The 23,240-nt window shown below is 46.0% G+C and overlaps 1 protein-coding gene and 1 long non-coding RNA gene across 2 annotated transcripts in view; one reads left to right on the top strand and one right to left on the bottom strand.

Moving 5' to 3' along the window:
• LOC143784675 (uncharacterized) overlaps window positions 1-23,240 on the bottom strand; it is a 68,188-nt gene that overhangs the window by 28,450 nt on the left and 16,498 nt on the right. The gene's annotated exons all lie outside the window — the stretch shown is intronic.
• LOC143784671 (sterol 26-hydroxylase, mitochondrial-like) overlaps window positions 1-23,240 on the top strand; it is a 45,605-nt gene that overhangs the window by 15,837 nt on the left and 6,528 nt on the right. The window contains exons 2-6 of the mRNA XM_077273186.1: window positions 17,983-18,173; window positions 19,644-19,843; window positions 20,079-20,276; window positions 20,508-20,671; window positions 20,920-21,083. Of these exons, the coding sequence (XP_077129301.1) occupies window positions 17,983-18,173; window positions 19,644-19,843; window positions 20,079-20,276; window positions 20,508-20,671; window positions 20,920-21,083 (917 nt within the window). The remainder of the gene's footprint in view (window positions 1-17,982; window positions 18,174-19,643; window positions 19,844-20,078; window positions 20,277-20,507; window positions 20,672-20,919; window positions 21,084-23,240) is intronic.

The raw sequence follows: 23,240 nt of genomic DNA on the forward strand, positions 1-23,240 counted from the left end.
AAAACCTGAAAAACTCTCCTGACCTGTTGAACATGAGATTCCCAGTCCTCCGAAAAAATCAAAATATCATCCAAATACACAATCATAAATTTATCCAGATACTCACGGAAAATATCGTGCATAAAGGACTGAAAAACGGAAGGGGCATTCGCGAGACCGAAAGGCATTACCAAATACTCAAAATGGCCTTCAGGCGTATTAAATGCGGTCTTCCACTCATCCCCCTGCTTAATCCGCACCAAATTATACGCACCACGTAGATCGATCTTAGTGAACCACTTCGCCCCCTTTATGCGAGCAAAAAGATCAGTCAGTAAAGGTAACGGGTACTGGTATTTAACAGTAATCTTATTCAGAAGTCGATAGTCGATACAAGGTCTCAATGAACCATCCTTTTTACCCACAAAGAAAAACCCTGCCCCCAATGGAGACAAAGAGGGGCGAATATGACCCTTTTCCAAAGATTCTCTGATATACTCCCGCATAGCAGTATGTTCAGGTACAGACAAATTAAACAAGCGACCCTTAGGAAATTTACTACCGGGAATCAACTCAATAGCGCAGTCACACTCTCTGTGAGGGGGGAGAGAATCAGTTTTAGGCTCCTGAAAGACATCATAAAAATCTGACAGAAATGCTGGGATCTCAGAGGGAGTAGATGAAGAAATGGGAACCAAAGGTGCATCCCCATGAATCCCCCGACATCCCCAGCTCAGCACAGACATTGATCTCCAGTCCAAGACTGGATTATGAATTTGTAACCATGGTAATCCAAGTACTAATACGTCATGTAGATTATATAACACAAGGAAACGAATAATCTCCTGATGGTCTGGGGAAAGATGCATAGTCACTTGTGTCCAATATTGTGGTTTATTGCTAGCCAAAGGTGTAGAATCAATACCCTTTAAGGGAATAGAAACCTCCAGAGGCTCTAAATCAAACCCACAACGCTTGGCAAAGGACCAATCCATGAGACTCAGAGCGGCGCCAGAATCCACATAAGCATCCACAGTAACAGATGACAAAGTACAAATCAATGTCACGGACAAAAGAAATTTAGACTGCAAGGTACCCATAGAAAAAGATTTATCAACCTTTTTATCAACCTTCTTTATGCGTTTAGAGCATGCTGATATAACATGAGCTGGATCTCCACAATAGAAGCACAACCCATTTTTGCGCCTGTAATTCTGTCGTTCGCCTCTAGACAATACACTATCGCATTGCATATGCTCTGGTGCCTTTTCAGAGGTCACCGCCAAATGATGCACAGGTCTTTGCTCAGAAGATACCGCCATATGGTGCACAGGTTTTTGCTCAGAAGATACCGCCATATGGTGCACAGGTTTTTGCTCAAAAGATACCGCCATATGGTGCACAGATTTTTGCTCAGAAGATACCGCCATATGGTGCACAGATTTGCGCTCCCGTAAACGCCGATCAATCTGGATAGCCAATTTCATGGCATCATTCAGACCTGTAGGCACAGGGAACCCCACCATGACATCCTTCACGGCATCAGAGAGACCTTCTCTGAAATTAGCTGCTAGAGCGCACTCATTCCATTTAGTAAGCACCGACCATTTACGAAATTTCTGGCAGTATATCTCAGCTTCATCTTGCCCTTGGGATAGAGCTATCAAGGCTTTCTCAGCCAAAATCTCTAAATTAGGTTCTTCATAAAGCAACCCCAAAGCCAGAAAAAACGCATCTACATTTAATAACGCAGGATCCCCTGGCGACAATGCAAATGCCCAACTTTGTGGGTCACCCCGCAATAGAGAAATAACAATTTTAACCTGTTGCGCAGGATCACCAGCAGAGTGAGATTTCAGAGACAAAAACAATTTACAATTCTCTCTGAAATTCAAAAAACGGGATCTGTCTCCGGTAAAAAATTCAGGCATAGGGATCTTAGGTTCAGACATTGGAGCACGAATAACAAAATCTTGTAAGTTCTGGACCTTTGAAGCCAGGTTATTCAGACCTGCAACCAAACTCTGTGGATCCATGATTCAAACAGGTGTAACCAAAGCCATTCAGAGAAAGAGGAGAGGAAGAAAAAAAAAAAAAGGCTGAAGACTGCAGTTTAAGCAAGGAGTACAAATAAGCACTAAGGTGCACTTTCCAAACACAGAAGGAAAAAAAAACCTTTTCATATCCTTTCCTGCTTTAGTGCATAGTTTTAACACATGTGGCCGGCCAAACTATTATGATTTTCCCAATGGCAGGGAAATCAAAAATAACAAACGGACTAGCTCTCGGGTGATGGAAACTAAAGTGACCGTGACCTGAACCTGACACAACACTGGAAGTAGCCGGGGAGTGTTTCCTACGATGCCCTAGACACCACGCGCCAGCCGGAGATCTAACTACCCCTATCAGAGGAATATACAGGCCTGCCTTACCTCCAGAGATGAACCCCAAAAGGAGATAGCAGCCCCCCACAGATATTGACGGTGAGTCAAGAGGAAAAGACATACGTAGGATGAACAGCAGATTTAGCACAGTGAGGTCCGCTTACTAGATAGCAGAAGTACAGGAAAGAGTCACTTCACGGTCAACTTCAAAACACTACTCAAAAACACCATCCTGAAATTACTTTAAAACTCCAGTGACAACTCATGCCACTGGAGTGGCAATTCCAGTCCACGAGAGCTTCCAGCTACAGAGAGTCACATTGCAAATAGCTGGACAAAAATAGCATAAACTAGAAACAAAATTCAACTTAGCTGAACTGGAACTTGAGGCAGGAGAATGCAACAGAATGCTACTGATACATTGTTGGCCGGCATCGGACCAGCAGCCAAGCAGCCTTAAATAGGAAACTCCCCTAATGGGTGTCAACAGGTGATCAAGGATAGAAGAAGGCAAATAAGTGGCACTACCATAAAACACCACCGGGGGAGCCCACAAACAGAATTCACAACAGGGAGGGTAATATCATGCTTGGAGCAAAGGGGATCCCCTTCACCAGGTAATCCACCCACACACAACACATTCCAAATCGAGGCCAGAAGGGGGAGCTCAGGACCCGGATTCTGGGGAGCTTCCCCAGCTTGATGTGTTCTGGTCAGGAGGAGGAGTTAGGCAGTTGGTGAGAGACAGTGGACAGAGGAGGAAGTCTGGAACTGAGGGCAGACAGCGGAGCCGTGCAGCCAGGATTTGAGCTGCAGCTCCGGGAAGGAAGAACGCGAGGGGTTGAATGTGGTGGAGCTATTGAGGGAAGGAGCAGAGGAGAGATAAAGGGCTCAGAGGGGAACTGTGAACGGGCACCCTCAGAACCAGAACACAGAAACCGGGCACCAGAAGCCCGAGGTCGTGTCGCTCTCCAGGACGCACGACAGAACCGGAGGGCTAAGGCTATGTGCACACATTCAGGATTTCTTGCAGAAATTTCCTGAGCAAAACCGGACATTTTCTGCAAGAAATCCGCATGCGTTTTTCTCTCGGTTTTGTTGCATTTTTTGTGCGTTTTTGTGCGTTATTTTCGGGGGGGGGGGGGGGGTTCTGGAGGTTCCCAATGCATAACATAGCGGGAAAAACGGGAAAAATCCGTAAAATTAATGAACATGATGTGTTTTTTACCGTGATGCGTTTTTTTGTGGGAAAAAATGCACCATGTGCAGAAAAATTGCGGAATGCACTCTAAATGATGGGATGCGTAATGTATGCGTTTTTTATGCGTTTTTATAGTGAAAAAATGTGAAAAATCCGCAACATGTGCACACAGCCTTAGAACTGTATGTGAGTTGACCACATCACACCTGAAGACGCAGCAGCACCTGAAGGGCCCAGGTCATGATAGAGACCCTGTAAATCGTCTCAAGCTGCCCGTCATACAGGTACCTGTCCCAGGACAGGGGAAAAGAGGGGTACCTTGCCAGCAAGCTTCAGGCAGCATGGACCTCGCACACCAGAATTAGCAGGAAAGGCTCACGGACCTCAACTGGAAAAGGGATTCATCTATTGCCTCCAGGCCGGCCGGACCACCGCGACACCTGTACCTGGTACCCTGGACTGAGGCTGACTGCTACCATCATTAAACCAGGTAAAGACTGCAAACCTGTGTCCTGGTTCTTTACTATACCATCCACCACACCATCTGTACCATACACCTTGGGAGCCCTGGGGATCCCGCCTCACCTCTGGGAAGAATCACCATCTTGCTGCATAACATCACCCCAGAGGACCCCTTTAAGCAGCAGTCGGTCCCTACTGACTGAAAACCACAGGTAGCGTCACGAACATAAACTTTATTACCAAATTCCCTTTAAAGACCTTTCGCCTTTAAGTGAGCGCCCAGGGCCACGGACCGGGTCGCAGCCACCGTGACATTCACTTTAACCCCTCTGTGACCTTTGACGTACTATCCCGTCGAGGTGACCTGGGCCTATCTGACCCTTGACGGGATAGTACGTCATAGCCGATCGGCCGCGCTCACGGGGGGAGCGCGGCCGATCGCGGCCGGGTGTCAGCTGCATATCGCAGCTGACATCCGGCACTATGTGCCAGGAGCGGTCACGGACCGCCCCCGGCACATTAACCCCCGGCACACCGTGATCAAACATGATCGCGATGTGCCGGCGATGCAGGGAAGCATCGCGCAGGGAGAGGGCTCCCTGCGGGCTTCCCTGAGCCCCCCGCAGCAACGCGATGTGATCGCGTTGCTGCGAGGGTCTTACCTCCCTCCCTGCCTGCTCCAGACCCGGATCCAAGATGGCCGCGGATCCGGGTCCTGCAGGGAGGGAGGTGGCTTCACAGACGCCTGCTCAGAGCAGGCACTGTGAAGCAGCCTGCACTTCAATCAGATCGGTGATCTGTCAGAGTGCTATGCAAACTGGCAGATCACCGATCTGTATTGTCCCCCCCTGGGGCAAAGTAAAAAAGTAAAAAAAAAAATTTCCAAATGTGTAAAAAAAAATAAAAAAAAATATTCCAAAATAATGAAAAAAAAAAAATTATTATTCCCATAAATACATTTCTTTACCTAAATATAAAAAAAACAAAACAATAAAAGTACACATATTTAGTATCGCCGCGTCCGTAACGACCCGACCTATAAAACTGGACCACTCGTTAACCCCTTCAGTAAACACCGTAAGAAAAAAAAAAAAAAAAAACGAGGCAAAAAACAACGCTTTATTATCATACCGCCGAACAAAAAGTGGAATAACACGCGATCAAAAATACAGATATAAATAACCATGGTACCGCTGAAAGCGTCATCTTGTCCCGCAAATAACGAGCCACCATACAGCATCATCAGCAGAAAAATAAAAAAGTTATAGTCCTGAGAATAAAGCGATGCAAAAATAATTATTTTTTCCATAAAATAGTTTTTATCGTATAAAAGCGCCAAAACATAAAAAAAATAATATAAATGAGATATCGCTGTAATCGTACTGACCCGACGAATAAAACTGCTTTATCAATTTTACCAAACGCGGAACGGTATAAACGCCTCCCCCAAAAGAAATTCATGAATAGCTGGTTTTTGGTCATTCTGCCTCACAAAAATCGGAATAAAAAGCGATCAAAAAATGTGACGTGCCCAAAAATGTTACCAATAAAAACGTCAACTCGTCCCGCAAAAAACAAGACCTCACATGACTCTGTGGACCAAAATATGGAAAATTTATAGCTCTCAAAATGTGGTAACGCAAAAAATATTTTTTGCAATAAAAAGCGTCTTTCAGTGTGTGACGGCTGCCAATCATAAAAATCCGCTAAAAAACCCGCTATAAAAGTAAATCAAACCCCCCTTCATCACCCCCTTAGTTAGGGAAAAATAAAAAAAAAGTATTTATTTCCATTTTCCCATTAGGGCTAGGGTTAGGGCTAGGGTTGGGGCTAGGGTTAAGGCTACAGTTAGGGTTGGGGCTAAAGTTAGGGTTAGGGTTGGGGCTAAAGTTACGGTTAGGGTTTAGATTACATTTACGGTTGGGAATAGGGTTGGGATTAGGGTTAGGGGTGTGTCAGGGTTAGAGGTGTGGTTAGGGTTACTGTTGGGATTAGGGTTAGGGGTGTGTTTGGATTAGGGTTTCAGTTATAATTGGGGGGTTTCCACTGTTTCGGCACATCAGGGGCTCTCCAAACGCGACATGGCGTCCGATCTCAATTCCAGCCAATTCTGCGTTGAAAAAGTAAAACAGTGCTCCTTCCCTTCCGAGCTCTCCCGTGTGCCCAAACAGGGGTTTACCCCAACATATGGGGTATCAGCGTACTCAGGACAAATAGAACAACAACCTTTGGGGTCCAATTTCTCCTGTTACCCCTAGGAAAATACAAAACTGGGGGCTAAAAAATAATTTTTGTGGGAAAAAAAAGGATTTTTTATTTTCACGGCTCTGCGTTATAAACTGTAGTGAAACACTTGGGGGTTCAAAGTTCTTACAACACATCTAGATAAGTTCCTTGGGGGGTCTACTTTCCAAAATGGGGTCACTTGTGCGGGGCTTCTACTGTTTAGGTACATTAGGGGCTCTGCAAACGCAATGTGACGCCTGCAGACCATTCCATCTAAGTCTGCATTCCAAATGGCGCTCCTTCCCTTCCGAGCCCTCCCATGCATCCAAACGGTGGTTCCCCCCACATATGGGGTATCAGCGCACTCAGGACAAATTGGACAACAACTTTTAGGGTCCAATTTCTCCTGTTACCCTCGGGAAAATACAAAACTGGGGGCTGAAAAATAATTTTTGTGGGAAAAAATTTTTGTTTTATTTTTACGGCTCTGCATTATAAACTTCTGTGAAGCCCTTGGTGGGTCAAAGCGCTCACCACACATCTAGATAAGTTCCTTAGGGGGTCTACTTTCCAACATGGTGTCACTTGTGGGGGATTTCTACTGTTTAAGTACATTAGGGGCTCTGCAAACGCAATGTGACGCCTGCAGACCATTCCATCTAAGTCTGCATTCCAAATGGCGCTCCTTCACTTCCGAGTCCTTCCATGCGTCCAAACGGTGGTTTCCCCCCACATATGGGGTATCAGCGCACTCAGGACAAATTGGACAACAACCTTTGGGGTCCAATTTCTCTTGTTACCCTCGGGAAAATACAAAACTGGGGGCTGAAAAATAATTTTTGTGGGAAAAAATTTTTGTTTTATTTTTACGGCTCTGCATTATAAACTTCTGTGAAGCCCTTGGTGGGTCAAAGCGCTCATCACACATCTAGATAAGTTCCTTAGGGGGTCTACTTTCCAACATGGTGTCACTTGTGGGGGGTTTCTACTGTTTAGGTACATTAGGGGCTCTGCAAACGCAATGTGACGCCTGCAGACCATTCCATCTAAGTCTGCATTCCAAATGGCGCTCCTTCCTTTCCGAGCCCTCCCATGCGCCCAAACAGTGGTTCTCCCCACATATGGTATATCATCGCATTCAGGACAACTTGGACAACAGATTTTGGGGTCCAATTTCTCCTGCTACCCTCGGGAAAATACAAAACTGGGGGCTAAAAAAATAATTTTTGTGGGAAAAAATTTTTGTTTTATTTTTACGGCTCTGCATTATTAACTTCTGTGAAGCCCTTGGTGGGTCAAAGCGCTCAAAACACATCTAGATAAGTTCCTTAGGGGGTCTACTTTCCAAAATGGTGTCACTTGTGGGGGGTTTCAATGTTTAGGCACATCAGTGGCTCTCCAAACGCAACATGGCGTCCTGTTGTGAATTCGGTTTGTGGGCTCCCCCGGTGGTCTGTTATGGTAGTGCCTCTTATGTGCCTTCCTCCATCTCTGATTACCTGTCGCCACCCTCTAGGGGAGTTTCCTATTTAAGGCTGCTTGGCTGTTAGTCATATGCCGGCCAACAATGTGCTAGTAGCATTCTGTTGCATTCATCTGCCTCAAGTTCCAGTTCAGCTAAGTTGAATTTTGTTTCTTGTTTTTGCTATTTTTGTCCAGCTATCTGCAATGTGACTCTTCAGTGCTGGAAGCTCTTGTGGACAGAAAATTACTACTCCAGTGGCATGAGTTGTCACTGGAGTTTAAAGTAATTTCTGGATGGTGTTTTTGAATAGTGATTTTTAGGTCGACCGTGAAGTAACACTTTCCTGTCCTTCTGCTATCTAGTAAGCGGACCTCACTGTGCTAAATCTGCTGTTCATCCTACGTATGTCATTTCCTCTGAACTCACCGTCAATATCTGTGGGGGCCTACTATCATCTTTTGGGGTTCCTCACTGGAGGTAAGGCAGGCCTGTATATTCCTCTTATAGGGGTAGTTAGATCTCCGGCTGGCGCGTGGTGTCTAGGGCATCGTAGGTACATCCCCCGGCTACTGTAAGTGTTGGGTCAGGTTCAGGTCACGGTCGACCTTAGTTTCCATCACCCGAGAGCTAGTCCGTTTTGTATTTTTATTCCCCTGGTCATTGGGGTAACCATAACAGTTTGGCCGGCCTGTAAAAAATCTATGTGTTAAAATATGCACTAAAGCAGGAAGGAGGAGAAAAGGTTTTTTTTTTTTTTTTGTGTTTGAAAGTGCACCTTAGTTTGATCATTTGTATTCCTTGCTTAAACTGCAGTCTTCAGCCTTTTTTTTTTCTCCTCTCCTCTTAACCTCTGAATGCTTGGGTTACACCCATTTGAATATGGATCCACAGAGTTTAGTTGCAGGTTTGAATAACCTTGCGACAAAAGTACAGAACCTACAAGATTTTGTTATACGTGCTCCAATGTCTGAACCTAAGATTCCTCTGCCTGAATACTTTACTGGAGACAGATCCCGGTTTTTGAGTTTCAGAGAAAATTGCAAATTGTTTTTGTCTCTGAGATCTCACTCTGCTGGTGATCATACTCAACAAGTTAAAATTGTTATCTCTCTACTGCGCGGCGACCCACAAAGTTGGGCATTTGCATTATCGCCAGGGGATCCTGCGTTGTTAAATGTAGATGCGTTTTTTCAGGCTTTGGGGTTGCTTTATGAAGAGCCTAATTTGGAGATTTTGGCTGAGAAAGCCTTGATAGCTCTTTCCCAAGGGCAAGATGAAGCTGAGATATACTGCCAGAAATTCCGTAAATGGTCGGTGCTTACTGGATGGAATGAGTGCGCTTTAGCAGCTAATTTCAGAGAAGGTCTCTCTGATGCCGTGAAGGATGTCATGGTGGGGTTCCCTGTGCCTGCAGGTCTGAATGATGCCATGAAATTGGCTATCCAGATTGATCGGCGTTTGCGGGAGCGCAAATCTGTGCACCATATGGCGGGGTCTTCTGAGGAAAAATCTGTGCACCATATGGCGGTATCTTCTGAGCAAAAACCTGTGCACCATATGGCGGTGTCTTCTGAGCAAAGACCTGTGCACCATTTGGCGGTGACCTCTGAAAAGGCATTAGAGCATATGCAATGCGATCGTGTTTTGTCTAGAGGCGAACGTCAAAATTACAGGCGCAAAAATGGATTGTGCTTCTACTGTGGAGATCCAGCTCATGTTATATCAGCATGCTCTAAACGTATAAATAAGGTTGATAAAAAGGTTGATAAATCTTTTTCTACAGGTACCTTGCAGTCAAAATTTCTTTTGTCCGTGACATTGATTTGTACCTTATCATCTGTGACTGTGAATGCTTATGTGGATTCTGGCGCCGCTCTGAGTCTCATGGATTGGTCCTTTGCCAAGCGTTGTGGGTTTGATTTGGAGCCGTTGGAAGTTTCTATTCCCCTGAAGGGTATTGATTCTACACCTTTGGCTAGCAATAAACCACAATATTGGACACAAGTGACTATGCGTCTTACCCCAGACCATCAGGAGATTATTCGTTTCCTTGTATTGTATAACCTACATGATGTCTTAGTGCTTGGATTACCATGGTTACAGATTCATAATCCCGTCTTGGACTGGAAATCTATGTCTGTGTTGAGCTGGGGATGTCGGGGTATTCATGGGGATGCACCTTTGGTTCCTATTTCTTCATCTACTCCCTCTGAGATCCCAGCATTTCTGTCAGATTTTTATGATGTCTTTCAAGAGCCTAAAATTGATTCTCTCCCTCCTCACAGAGAGTGTGACTGCGCTATTGAATTGATCCCCGGTAGTAAGTTTCCTAAGGGTCGCTTGTTTAATTTGTCTGTACCTGAACATACTGCTATGCGGGAGTATATCAGAGAATCCTTGGAAAAGGGTCATATTCGCCCCTCGTTGTCTCCACTAGGGGCAGGATTTTTCTTTGTAGGTAAAAAGGATGGTTCATTGAGACCTTGTATCGACTATCGACTTTTGAATAAGATTACAGTTAAATACCAGTACCCGTTACCTTTACTGACTGATCTGTTTGCTCGTATAAAGGGGGCTAAGTGGTTCACTAAGATCGATCTACGTGGTGCGTATAATTTGGTGCGGATTAAGCAGGGGGATGAGTGGAAGACCGCATTTAATACGCCTGAAGGCCATTTTGAGTATTTGGTAATGCCTTTTGGTCTTGCAAATGCCCCTTCCGTTTTTCAGTCCTTTATGCACGATATTTTCCGTGAATATCTGGATAAGTTTATGATTGTGTATTTGGATGATATTCTTGTTTTTTCGGAGGACTGGGAATCTCACGTTCAACAGGTCAGGAGAGTTTTTCAGGTTTTGCGAGCTAATTCTCTTTTTGTAAAGGGCTCAAAGTGTAGTTTTGGAGTTCAGAGAATTTCCTTTTTGGGATATATTTTTTCCCCTTCATCTATGGAGATGGACCCTGTCAAGGTCCAGGCCATTTGTGATTGGATGCAACCTACTTCTTTGAAGAGTCTGCAAAAGTTCTTGGGTTTTGCTAATTTCTATCGCCGATTTATAGCGGGTTTTTCTGCCATTGCTAAACCTTTGACTGATTTGACCAAAAAGGGTGCTGATGTTGCTAATTGGTCCTCTGCGGCTGTGGAGGCCTTTCAAGAGCTTAAGCGCCGCTTTTCTTCCGCTCCTGTGTTGCGCCAACCTGATGTGTTACTTCCGTTCCAGGTTGAGGTGGATGCTTCGGAGATCGGAGCAGGTGCAGTTTTGTCGCAGAAAGATCCTGACTGCTCAGTAATGAGACCATGTGCGTTTTTCTCCCGAAAGTTTTCGCCCGCTGAGCGAAATTATGATGTGGGAAATCGGGAACTTCTGGCCATGAAGTGGGCGTTTGAGGAGTGGCGTCATTGGCTTGAGGGTGCTAGACACCAGGTGGTGGTCCTCACTGACCACAAGAATCTAATTTATCTTGAGTCGGCCAGGCGTCTGAATCCTAGACAGGCGCGCTGGTCGTTGTTTTTCTCCCGATTTAACTTTGTGGTGTCATATCTGCCTGGGTCCAAGAATGTGAAGGCGGATGCCCTCTCTAGGAGTTTTGAGCCTGACTCGCCTGGTGATTCCGAACCTACCGGCATCCTGAAGGATGGGGTGATATTGTCAGCTGTCTCCCCAGACCTGCGGCGTTCTTTGCAGGAGTTTCAGGTGGATAGGCCTGATCGCTGTCCGCCTGGTAGACTGTTTGTCCCTGATGATTGGACCAGTAGAGTTATCTCGGAGGTTCATTCTTCCGCGTTGACAGGTCATCCTGGAATTTTTGGCACCAGGGATTTGGTGTCTAGGTCCTTCTGGTGGCCTTCTTTGTCTCGAGATGTGCGCATGTTTGTGCAGTCTTGTGATGTTTGTGCTCGGGCCAAGCCCTGCTGTTCTAGGGCCAGTGGGTTGTTGTTGCCCTTGCCTATCCCTAAGAGGCCTTGGACGCACATCTCTATGGACTTTATTTCTGACCTTCCGGTTTCTCGTAGGATGTCTGTCATCTGGGTGATTTGTGACCGTTTTTCCAAGATGGTTCATTTGGTACCTTTACCCAAATTGCCCTCCTCCTCTGAGTTGGTTCCTCTATTTTTTCAGAATGTGGTGCGTTTGCATGGTATTCCTGAGAATATAGTGTCTGACAGGGGTACTCAGTTTGTGTCTAGATTTTGGCGGACGTTCTGTGCCAGGATGGGTATCGATTTGTCTTTTTCGTCTGCATTCCATCCTCAGACTAATGGCCAGACTGAGCGTACTAATCAGACCTTGGAGACTTACTTGAGGTGTTTTGTGTCCGCTGATCAGGATGATTGGCTTGACTTTTTGCCATTGGCAGAGTTTGCCCTTAACAATCGGGCCAGTTCTGCCACTTTGGTTTCTCCATTTTTTTGTAATTCAGGGTTTCACCCTCGGTTTTCGTCCGGTCAATTGGAGTCTTCGGATTGTCCTGGAGTGGATGCTGTGGTTGATAGGATGCATCGGATTTGGGGACAGGTTGTGGACAATCTGAAGTTGTCCCAGGAGAAGACTCAACAGTTCACTAATCGTCATCGGCGTATTGGTCCTCGTCTTTGTGTTGGGGACCTGGTGTGGCTGTCTTCTCGATTTGTTCCTATGAAGGTCTCGTCTCCTAAGTTTAAGCCTCGGTTTATCGGCCCTTATAGGATTCTGGAGGTTCTTAATCCTGTGTCCTTTCGTTTGGACCTCCCAGCATCTTTTAATATCCATAATGTTTTCCATCGGTCATTATTGCGGAGGTATGAGGTGCCGGTTGTTCCTTCTGCTGATCCACCTGCTCCTGTGTTGGTTGAGGGTGAATTGGAGTATGTGGTGGAAAAGATCTTGGACTCCCGTGTTTCCAGACGGAAACTTCAGTATCTGGTTAAGTGGAAAGGTTATGGCCAGGAGGATAATTCTTGGGTGACAGCATCCGATGTTCATGCTCCTGATTTGGTTCGTGCATTTCATAGTGCTCATCCAGATCGCCCTGGTGGTTCTGGTGAGGGTTCGGTGCCCCCTCCTTAAGGGGGGGGTACTGTTGTGAATTCGGTTTGTGGGCTCCCCCGGTGGTCTGTTATGGTAGTGCCTCTTATGTGCCTTCCTCCATCTCTGATTACCTGTCGCCACCCTCTTGGGGAGTTTCCTATTTAAGGCTGCTTGGCTGTTAGTCACATGCCGGCCAACAATGTGCTAGTAGCATTCTGTTGCATTCATCTGCCTCAAGTTCCAGTTCAGCTAAGTTGAATTTTGTTTCTTGTTTTTGCTATTTTTGTCCAGCTATCTGCAATGTGACTCTTCAGTGCTGGAAGCTCTTGTGGACAGAAAATTACTACTCCAGTGGCATGAGTTGTCACTGGAGTTTAAAGTAATTTCTGGATGGTGTTTTTGAATAGTGATTTTTAGGTCGACCGTGAAGTAACACTTTCCTGTCCTTCTGCTATCTAGTAAGCGGACCTCACTGTGCTAAATCTGCTGTTCATCCTACGTATGTCATTTCCTCTGAACTCACCGTCAATATCTGTGGGGGCCTACTATCATCTTTTGGGGTTCCTCACTGGAGGTAAGGCAGGCCTGTATATTCCTCTTATAGGGGTAGTTAGATCTCCGGCTGGCGCGTGGTGTCTAGGGCATCGTAGGTACATCCCCCGGCTACTGTAAGTGTTGGGTCAGGTTCAGGTCACGGTCGACCTTAGTTTCCATCACCCGAGAGCTAGTCCGTTTTGTATTTTTATTCCCCTGGTCATTGGGGTAACCATAACAGCGTCCCATCTCAATTCCTGTCAATTTTGCATTGAAAAGTCAAACGGTGCTACTTCCCTTCCGAGCTCTCCCATGCGCCCAAACAGTGGTTTATCGCCACATATGGGGTATCAGCGTACTCAGGACAAATTGTACAACAACTTTTGGGGTCCAATTTCTTCTCTTACCCTTGGGAAAATAAAAAATTGGGGGCGAAAAATAATTTTTGTGAAAAATATGATTTTTTATTTTTACGGTTCTGCATTATAAACTTCTGTGAAGTACTTGGTGGGTCAAAGTGCTCACCACACCTCTAGATAAGTTCCTTATGGGGTCTACTTTCCAAAATGGTATCACTTGTGGGGGGTTTCAATGTTTAGGCACATCAGGGGCTCCCCAAACGCAACATGGCGTCCCATCTCAATTCCAGTCAATTTTGCATTGAAAAGTCAAATGGCGCTCCTTCGCTTCCGAGCTCTGTCATGCGCCCAAACAGTGGTTTACCCCCACATATGGGGTATCGGCGTACTCAGGACAAATTGTACAACAAATTTTGGGGTCCATTTTCTCCTGTTACCCTTGGTAAAATAAAACAAATTGGAGCTGAAGTAAATTTTTTGTGAAAAAAAGTTAAATGTTCATTTTTATTTAAACATTCCAAAAATTCCTGTGAAGCACCAGAAGGGTTAATAAACTTCTTGAATATGGTTTTGAGCACCTTGAGGGGTGCAGTTTTTAGAATGGTGTCACACATGGGTATTTTCTATCATATAGACCCCTCAAAATGACTTCAAATGAGATGTGGTCCCTAAAAAAAAAATGGTGTTGTAAAAATGAGAAATTGCTGGTCAACTTTTAACCCTTATAACTCCCTAACAAAAAAAAATTTTGGTTCCAAAATTGTGCTGATGTAAAGTAGACATGTGGGAAATGTTACTTATTAAGTATTTTGCATGACATATCTCTGTGATTTAAGGGCATAAAAATTCAAAGTTGGAAAATTGCAAAATTTTCAAAATTTTCGCCAAATTTCCATTTTTTCTGCAAATAAACGCAGGTAATATCAAAGAAATTTTACCACTATCATGAAGTACAATATGCCACGAGAAAACAATATCAGAATCGCCAAGATCCGTTGAAGCGTTCCAGAGTTATAACCTCATAAAGGGACAGTGGTCAGAATTGTAAAAATTGGCCCGGTCATTAACGTGCAAACCACCCTTGGGGGTGAAGGGGTTAAGTGCGACCGGACCCGGTACCGAGTATCCCACTGCCCAGGCGGGCGACTCAGTCACCGGATACTGATGGCGGAGGCGACGGGCGGTCACCAGATACTGATGATGGAGGGGACGGGCAGTCGCCAGATACTGATGATGGAGGTGATGGGCTGTCACCAGATACTGATGGTGGAGGTGACAGGCGGTCACCAGATACTGATGATGGAGGAGACGGGCAGTCGCCAGATACTGATGATGGAGGTGATGGGCTGTCACCAGTTACTGATGATGGAGGCGACAGGCGGTCACCAGATACTGATGATGGAGGCGACGGGCGGTCACCAGATCCTGATGATGGAGGTGGCGGGTGGTCACCAGATACTGATGATGGAGGCGGCGGGCGGTCACCAGATAGTGATGATGGAGGCGACGGGCGGTCACTAGATACTGATGATGGAGGGGACGGGCAGTCGCCAAATACTGATGATGGAGGCGGCGGGCGGTCACCAGATACTGATGATGGAGGCGGCGGGTGGTCACCAGATACTGATGATGGAGGCGGCGGGCGGTCACCAGATACTGATGATGGAGGCGACGGGCGGTCACTAGATACTGATGATGGAGGCGGCGGGCGGTCACCAGATAGTGATGATGGAGGCGACGGGCGGTCACTAGATACTGATGATGGAGGCGGCGGGCGGTCACCAGATAGTGATGATGGAGGCGACGGGCGGTCACCAGATACTGATGATGGAGGCGGCGGGCGGTCACCAGATAGTGATGATGGAGGCGACGGGCGGTCACTAGATACTGATGATGGAGGGGACGGGCAGTCGCCAAATACTGATGATGGAGGCGGCGGGCGGTCACCAGATACTGATGATGGAGGCGGCGGGTGGTCACCAGATACTGATGATGGAGGCGGCGGGCGGTCACCAGATACTGATGATGGAGGCGACGGGCGGTCACTAGATACTGATGATGGAGGCGGCGGGCGGTCACCAGATACTGATGATGGAGGCAACGGGTGGTCACCAGATACTGATGATGGAGGCAACGAGCGGTTACCAGATACTGATGATGGAGGCGACGGGCGGTCACCAGATACTGATGATGGAGGTGATGGGTGGTCACCAGATACTGATGATGGAGGCAACGGGCGGTCACCAGATACTGATGATGGAGGCAACGGGCGGTCACCAGATACTGATGATGGAGGCAACGGGCGGTCACCAGATACTGATGATGGAGGCGACGGGCGGTCACCAGATACTGATGATGGAGGCGGCGGGCGGTGACCAGATACTGATGATGGAGGCGGCGGGCGGTCAGCAGATACTGATGATGGAGGTGATGGGCAGTCACCAGATACTGATGATGGAGGCGACGGGCGGTCACCAGATACTGATGATGGAGGCGACGGGCGGTCACCAGATACTGATGATGGAGGCAACGGGCGGTCACCAGATACTGATGATGGAGGCGGCGGGTGGTCACCAGATACTGATGATGGAGGCGACGGGCGGTGACCAGATACTGATGATGGAGGCGACAGTCGGTGACCAGATACTGATGGGATTTACATTTCTCTTCTCTTCATTCAATTTGCATTTTGCTAATCATAAAAATAAACTGTTAACTTTTTTTTTTATGCATTCTTGCGAGCAGCATGTTTTCCACACTCGCCTTAGGCCATGTGCACACGCTGCGGATTCCATTGTGGAATTTTCTGCAGCGTTTTTGATAAATCCGCAGTGCAAATACCGCTGTGGTTTTTACTGCGGATTTATCGCAGTTTTTAATGCAGTTTCCGCTGCGGGTTTTCACCTGCAGTTTCCTATTGGAGCAGGTGAAAAACCGCTGCGGATTTCGCACAAAGAATTGACATGCTGCTGAAAATAAACTGCTGCGTTTCTGCGCGTTTTTTTCCGCAGCATGTGCACTGCGGATTTCATTTCCCACAGCTTTACATGGTACTGTAAATGCATGGGAAACCGCTGCGGATCCGCAACAAAATCCGCAGCGTGTGCACATACCCTAAATGTTTTGCACAGTGCTGTATTTCACATTCATTCTATTGATCATAGAAAGGGAATAATATTTGCAATTTACTTTGTTAAATTAACGATTCCCTGGATAGTTCTGACAATTACTTATATACTATAGTGCGACCAGTGTATGTCAATGAGACCGTCCTCCTACAGAGCCGACCGCTCCTGCTCACGGGAAAGCAGGCAATAGATACGGTGTCTTCACTAGCTAGCCAGTTCTCTTGGCTGTGTCTGAGCATGTGTGACCAGCTCTACACTGTATTAGATGGACATCAGGGGCGGACATGCGGGTCAGGGGGCCACATCTATCTCCAAAGCAGGTGGAATTGTGCATTGTGATGAGTTATTGGCTGTAGAGATCCATATATTGTTCTTGCCCAGGGTTCTCTTCTGTGTCGGCTCCTGGTGGACGTACTCATTGCTATACACTTTGAACACTAGGTGGCACCATAATATGTAAGTAAATGTGATAATCATGCACTGGATAATTTTTAGGCAGCATATAAATGGCAACAATGTATCATTTGCTTATGATGTATACCGTGGATGTGATATATGTAATACTGGACAACCCCTTTAAGCAGAATATTTGGAGCTCTGTACTAGAAAAATAACAGAGCTCTGATCATTACAAAGATTTAATATCATACAAATTAGCATAGAATAGAGATTGTGAACAGATCCACCATTGCTTCTGCCTCCCATTGTTCATATCAGCATGACATGGCAGCCAGCCAGCGGTTTTTGTGCACGTGAGTGCGGTATTTATGGCTGTGCCCGGGTGATCTGAGGATAGCTCTGTATCACCGCCAGGCCTGAGATGCTCTTTGACCAGGATCACGTGTTGACTCTTCGGCATTGCTGAGATGTTGTGGTTGGGTTCCAGATAAAAGTCACTTTTTTACTGTACTTTTTTGGGTGACGTTAGACATGGTCGGGGTGAGATGTGATTGTGTCATCTGTAACTTTAGGTCTTTTAGAGATAATTTCATTTTCAACTTGCTTAACTGTTCACAATAACAGTAGCTTTGACTTGTCTGTGTATATGGCGCACACTCACACGGCGGCGTCCATATCCTCGGATCACACACTCACCTCCCTCCATCACACCTGTCAGTGTCAGTCTATGACGCCCGTAACCAATCACTTATATCCTAGGGACCCGATTTTCCAGCTGATGAGCAGTGCCGTGTTCTTCTGGGGTCTAATATGTAACTTCAATTATTTTTTTAAGAAAAAACAAAAAAAGAAGTATGGCCCCATCTGGGCATCTCGCATTGGAGACCGGCGTATGGTTAATATCGCCGCACCCCATCTCCTGGAAGCCCTGTTAAAGCAGGAAGGAACGTATCCAATGAGGGCGCACATGAATCTGTGGAAGGAACACCGGGACCTCAGGGGACACTCCTACGGACCACTGACCGAGTGAGTATGAGTGGCGGGGGGTCGAGGCTGTCAATATGGGGGCATCCAGGGGTGTAACTATAGTGGGTGCAGGGTTTGCAGTTGCGCCTGGACAATAGGTTGCCCAAAAGGGCTCTACATCCCATATGAGAATACCAGTACTATTACAGACAAATGACAGTCGGGGGCCATACTAGTAATGTGGCATTGAGGGCCATGAACTTCATGTTACGCTCTGGGGGGCATTTACTTTTGCTTTTAGATTTGAATCATTTTTTTGATTTTTAACTGAAAAGATAGTCCTGCAGGTTAAAATTCTAACAAGCTAATTAGCATAAAGCCCGGCCCCTGCATAAAGCCCGGCCCCTGCATAAAGCCCCCCTCTACTATATGGAGGGTAAGGAAGGTTGGGCCTCCAGCCCATGCTGCCCTACAATGGCGTTACCAGAGACTCTTGGTCCCCAATGCAAAGAGTCCTACATGGCCCCCAACTGTCTATAAGGGCTGTCCCACACGTCCAGATAATTCCGGTACCGGAATAAATCGGTACCGGAGTTATCCGTGTCCGTGTGCCTGGGAACTCACGGAGGCCATACGTGCGGCACACGTGTGCCGCCCGTATGGTGAGTGGGTACCACACGGAGCGTGTGGTACCCACTCTGCATCGTGCTGAAGCCGCGATTCATATGTTCCCTGCAGCAGCGTTTGCTGCAGAGAAAATATGAATAATAGTGTTTAAAATAAAGATCTATGTGTCCGCCGCCCTCCCACCCCCTGTGCGCCCCCCCGCTGGTCAGAAAATACTCACCCGGGTCCCCCGTCGGCTGTCGCTCCTTCCTGGTCTGGCCGCGGCTTCTAGTGTATGCGGTCACGTGGGCCCGATCATTTACAGTCATGAATATGTGGCTCCACCTCCCATAGGGGCGGAGCCGACTATTCATGATTGTAAATGAGCGGCCCCACGTGACCGCATACAGTAAGCCGCGGCCAGACCAGGAAGGAGCGAGGGACCCGGGTAAGTATTTTCTGACCAGCGGGGGGGGCGCACAAGGGGTGGGAGGGCGGCGGACACATAGATCTTTATTTTAAACACTATTATTCATATTTTCTCTGCAGCAAACGCTGCTGCAGGGAACATATGAATCGCGGCTTCAGCATGATGCAGAGTGGGTACCACACGCTCCGTGTGGTACCCACTCGCCATACGGGCGGCACACGTGTGCCGCACGTATGGCCTCCGTGAGTTCCCAGGCACACGGACACGGATAACTCCGGTACCGATTTATTCCGGTACCGGAATTATCTGGACGTGTGGGACAGCCCTAATACTGTTCACTGGCCCAAGGACTAGAACCGCAGCCCTCCCCATACTTATAATCCTGGATCAGCCAAAAGCCCCATGGCCCTTCCTGCCCTTGGGAGCTGGGTGCTTGCAGGATGATGGCTTTGGTCACAGGACGACGTCTCTACTTAATTTGTCATTACCTATAGAGAGGGGCATAAATGGCAAACGCTGCGCTCAGCACTGAACCAGAAGATGATCAAACCCACCGAGGCAGCGCACTATGCGGACCCCCTGAACGAGATTATCCCCGATCTGATCAACAAGATCCAGGAGCTGAGAGCGAAGAGCCCGTCGGGGCACACAGTGCAGAACGTGGCCGGCTTGATGTATAAATTTGCTTTCGAAAGTAAGTGCGTAACTTCATCTCATCTTATTTATGGCCTATCACCAGGACCCTCCCCTGGGGGGAAGAAGGGGGATCTGGATGCCCAATCACAGCATTCCCCATGTACTCGACTATAGTCGTCTCCACTAAAGTCCACAGGATCGAAGGAGCTGAGCATGTGTAACTTATTCAAAAATTCCAACACTTTTCCCATTCATTTCAATCATTTCTTACTTGATACTTTGTATCTGTCCAGGTATTTGTTCCGTGATTTTCGAGACTCGAATCGGGTGTTTGCAAAAAGAGATTCCAGGGGAAACCCAGAAATTTATAAATTCTATCGGTATAATGCTGGAAAGTCAGAGCGTGATCGAGCGGCTCCCGCGGTGGACCAGGGACTGGATGCCATACTGGGGACGATTTCTGGAGTCCTGGGATATAATATTTAATTACGGTAAGTGACATTGAGTCATGTGACTCAGAAAAACCATAAAACTCCCCAGTATGCGTGCCGGTATTGTGGCTGATGAAAAAACATATATATATAAATAATATTTATAACTAATAAGAATGATTTAAATATAAGGAATACAAAATGGAAATTATTATTAATAAATGTATCCAAAAAGTAATCTAACTTTTTTTTTTCATTTGTACAAAAATGTAAATATTTCTGGATTTTTAGGGACAAATTTAATAAATAATAAAATAAAGGACATTGAAGGTCGTTTGCGGCGCGGTGACGACCTGGGCGGCGCTTATCTCACGCACCTGCTCACCAATGGAAATCTGAGTGTGAATGAGGTCTGTGGGGCTTTTCCGGAGATGCTGCAGGCTGGCGTGGATACAGTGAGTAATATCTGGAGAGTAATGGTGGGAAGAGGCTTAAATTAAAGCTCCGGGCCCGTAATGCAAAATTTGTAACAAGGGTCACCCCTACCATGTGCCATTAATAATACTGATGTCTTCTTAAGTGGCGCCATGACCTAGATAATACCGCTATCTCTGCACCTCTGAGTCCACAGACCCCATGATCGCTATAGCGCCCCCCGGTTGTGAGTGACTCTAATGCCGCCTGACTTCTCCCCTTTCTCCAGACATCTAATACCTTGACCTGGGTCTTATATCAATTGGCAAGAAACCCAGAAATTCAGCAGTCGCTGTATGAGGAGGTGATCAGCGTTATACCGGATCATATTCCAAGCACTTCCGATATCTCCAAAATGCCCCTGCTAAAGGCCGTTGTCAAAGAAACCCTGCGGTGAGTAAATTATTTCATTCATATTGTAAGTTAGCGGTGACTTATAGGACTAGCTGCTTTCTTAAGAAAACAGCGCCCCTCCTGTCCACAGGTTCTGGGCGGTATTGCAGCTACTTGAGTAGAGTCCGTCTGGAATACGAGACGCAACCCATGGAGAAGTCCGATCCTGGATATCACCGTTAAGGGCTCATTTCCACTTGCGAGGAAAACGGACGAGTGCAATCGGATAAAAAATCGGATTGCACTCGGACCAATGTTATTCAATAGGTGTCTTTTCATTTGCGTTTCTTTTCTCAGCCGAAATCGGACTGAGAAAAAAATCGCAGCATGCTGCGATTTGCTGCGAGTCTCGGATGAGACTCGCCAATGCAAGTCAATGGGTGCGAGAGAAAAAACGCACAACACTCGCACCATCCGTATTCCATCCGTTTTTTACGGATACCTTACCATTCTGTGGCATAGAACACTGTAAATGGTCCTGTTAATGACTGTATAAAAATAGTTGCAGAGAAAAAAAACGGATGTCATACGGAAGTAAAACGGATGTAAAACGGATGGTGCGATTAAAAAATCGCATTGAACTCGCATGACAATCGCAGACTTTTCATCCCTTTTTTTTCGGTCCAGATTACGGACCGTTTTCTCTCTCGCAAGTGGAAATGAGCCCTAACCCTTTTCCTCTCCATGATATACATGTATGTCACAGGCATTATACAGGGCAGGCGCCGACTGTTTCATACAGATGGCACGTCTCTAATAGAAGCAGGCCGAGCTTCATAGGAGATCGTTATTTGTGGCATGGATTGAAATACTAATGTATTACAGCGTATAGAACAAGCAATGAAACAATCATCCTAGAACAACTAAAAAGTCAGATGAACTTAAAAAAAATATTTCTAAAAATTTAAGAAAAAATATAAAAGTTCAAATCATCCCTGTTTTCCCATCCAAAAATTTTGAGATTGAAATAAACATATTCAGTATCGCTGCGTCCGTAAAAGTCAGATCTATCAAAATAATTTAACCCGTATGGTCATCGCTAAAAGTGAACGAAGTGTCATAATATGCCCCAAAATAGTATCAATAAAAACATCAGCTCACCGCACAAAAAAAACAAGCCCTCATACAGCTCCATCGACGGGAAAATAAGAAAGTTACGGGGCTCGGAAAATGGAGACAGAAACAAACATTTTATTTTACAAGTTATTGACCACAAAAATGTAAAAACAAAAATCAGCACAAGAAGAATCACGTCGCCAGGTCAAATCATCTCACAATGAAACCATAAAATGAGACCCCAAAACAATGGTGGAATTGTGTTTTTTTTACCATCTCACTACATTTGGTTTTTTTTTCCCCTGTCTTCAGTACATTATATGGTATAGTGAATGGTGTCATTCAAAACTACTACTTGTATGGCAAAAAACAAACCCTTCGGAGGCTTTGTCGATGGAAAAAAAAAAGTTATGGTTCTCGGAAGTAGGAGAGAAAAAACTCCAGAAGCGTTAGGGCTCATTTCCACTTGCGAGTGAACAAACGGTCCGATTTACGGACCAAAAAAACGGAGGAAAATCATGCGAGTGTCATGCGATTTTTTTTTCGCAACATCCGTATGACATCCGTATTGCTGTCCGATTTTTACGCACCGCTGTCCTTTGAAAAGCCGGCAAATCAGTGCTGTGTACAGTAAAATCACACTGACAGGTTAGAATAGAGTAGATATATACACAGAGAATAGGTATATATACATATATATATGTCAGTGAGACACCTATACATGTATATTTATATTTAATGCAGCGCTAGATAGCATAAAAGCCGCTAATTCAATTGCTGGCTTTTGCTATCTCCTTCACAAACCTGACATGATATGAGACATGGTTACATACAGTAAACCATCTCATATCCCTTATTTTATGACATATTCCACACTACTAATGTAACAAGTGTCTGTGTGTAAAATTTGGTGGCTCTAGCTGTTAAAATAAAGGGTTAAATCACGGAAACAATTGGCGTGGACTCCCGCGCAATTTTCTCCAACCAGAGTGGGAAAGCCAGTGACTGAGGGCAGATATTAATAGCCTAGAGAGGGTCCATGGTTATAGGACCCCCCTGGCTAAAAACATCTGCCCCCAGCCACCCCAGAAAAGGCACATC

This window comes from Ranitomeya variabilis, chromosome 7, assembly GCF_051348905.1.
Source record: "Ranitomeya variabilis isolate aRanVar5 chromosome 7, aRanVar5.hap1, whole genome shotgun sequence".
NCBI classification, from domain to species: Eukaryota; Metazoa; Chordata; class Amphibia; order Anura; family Dendrobatidae; genus Ranitomeya; species Ranitomeya variabilis.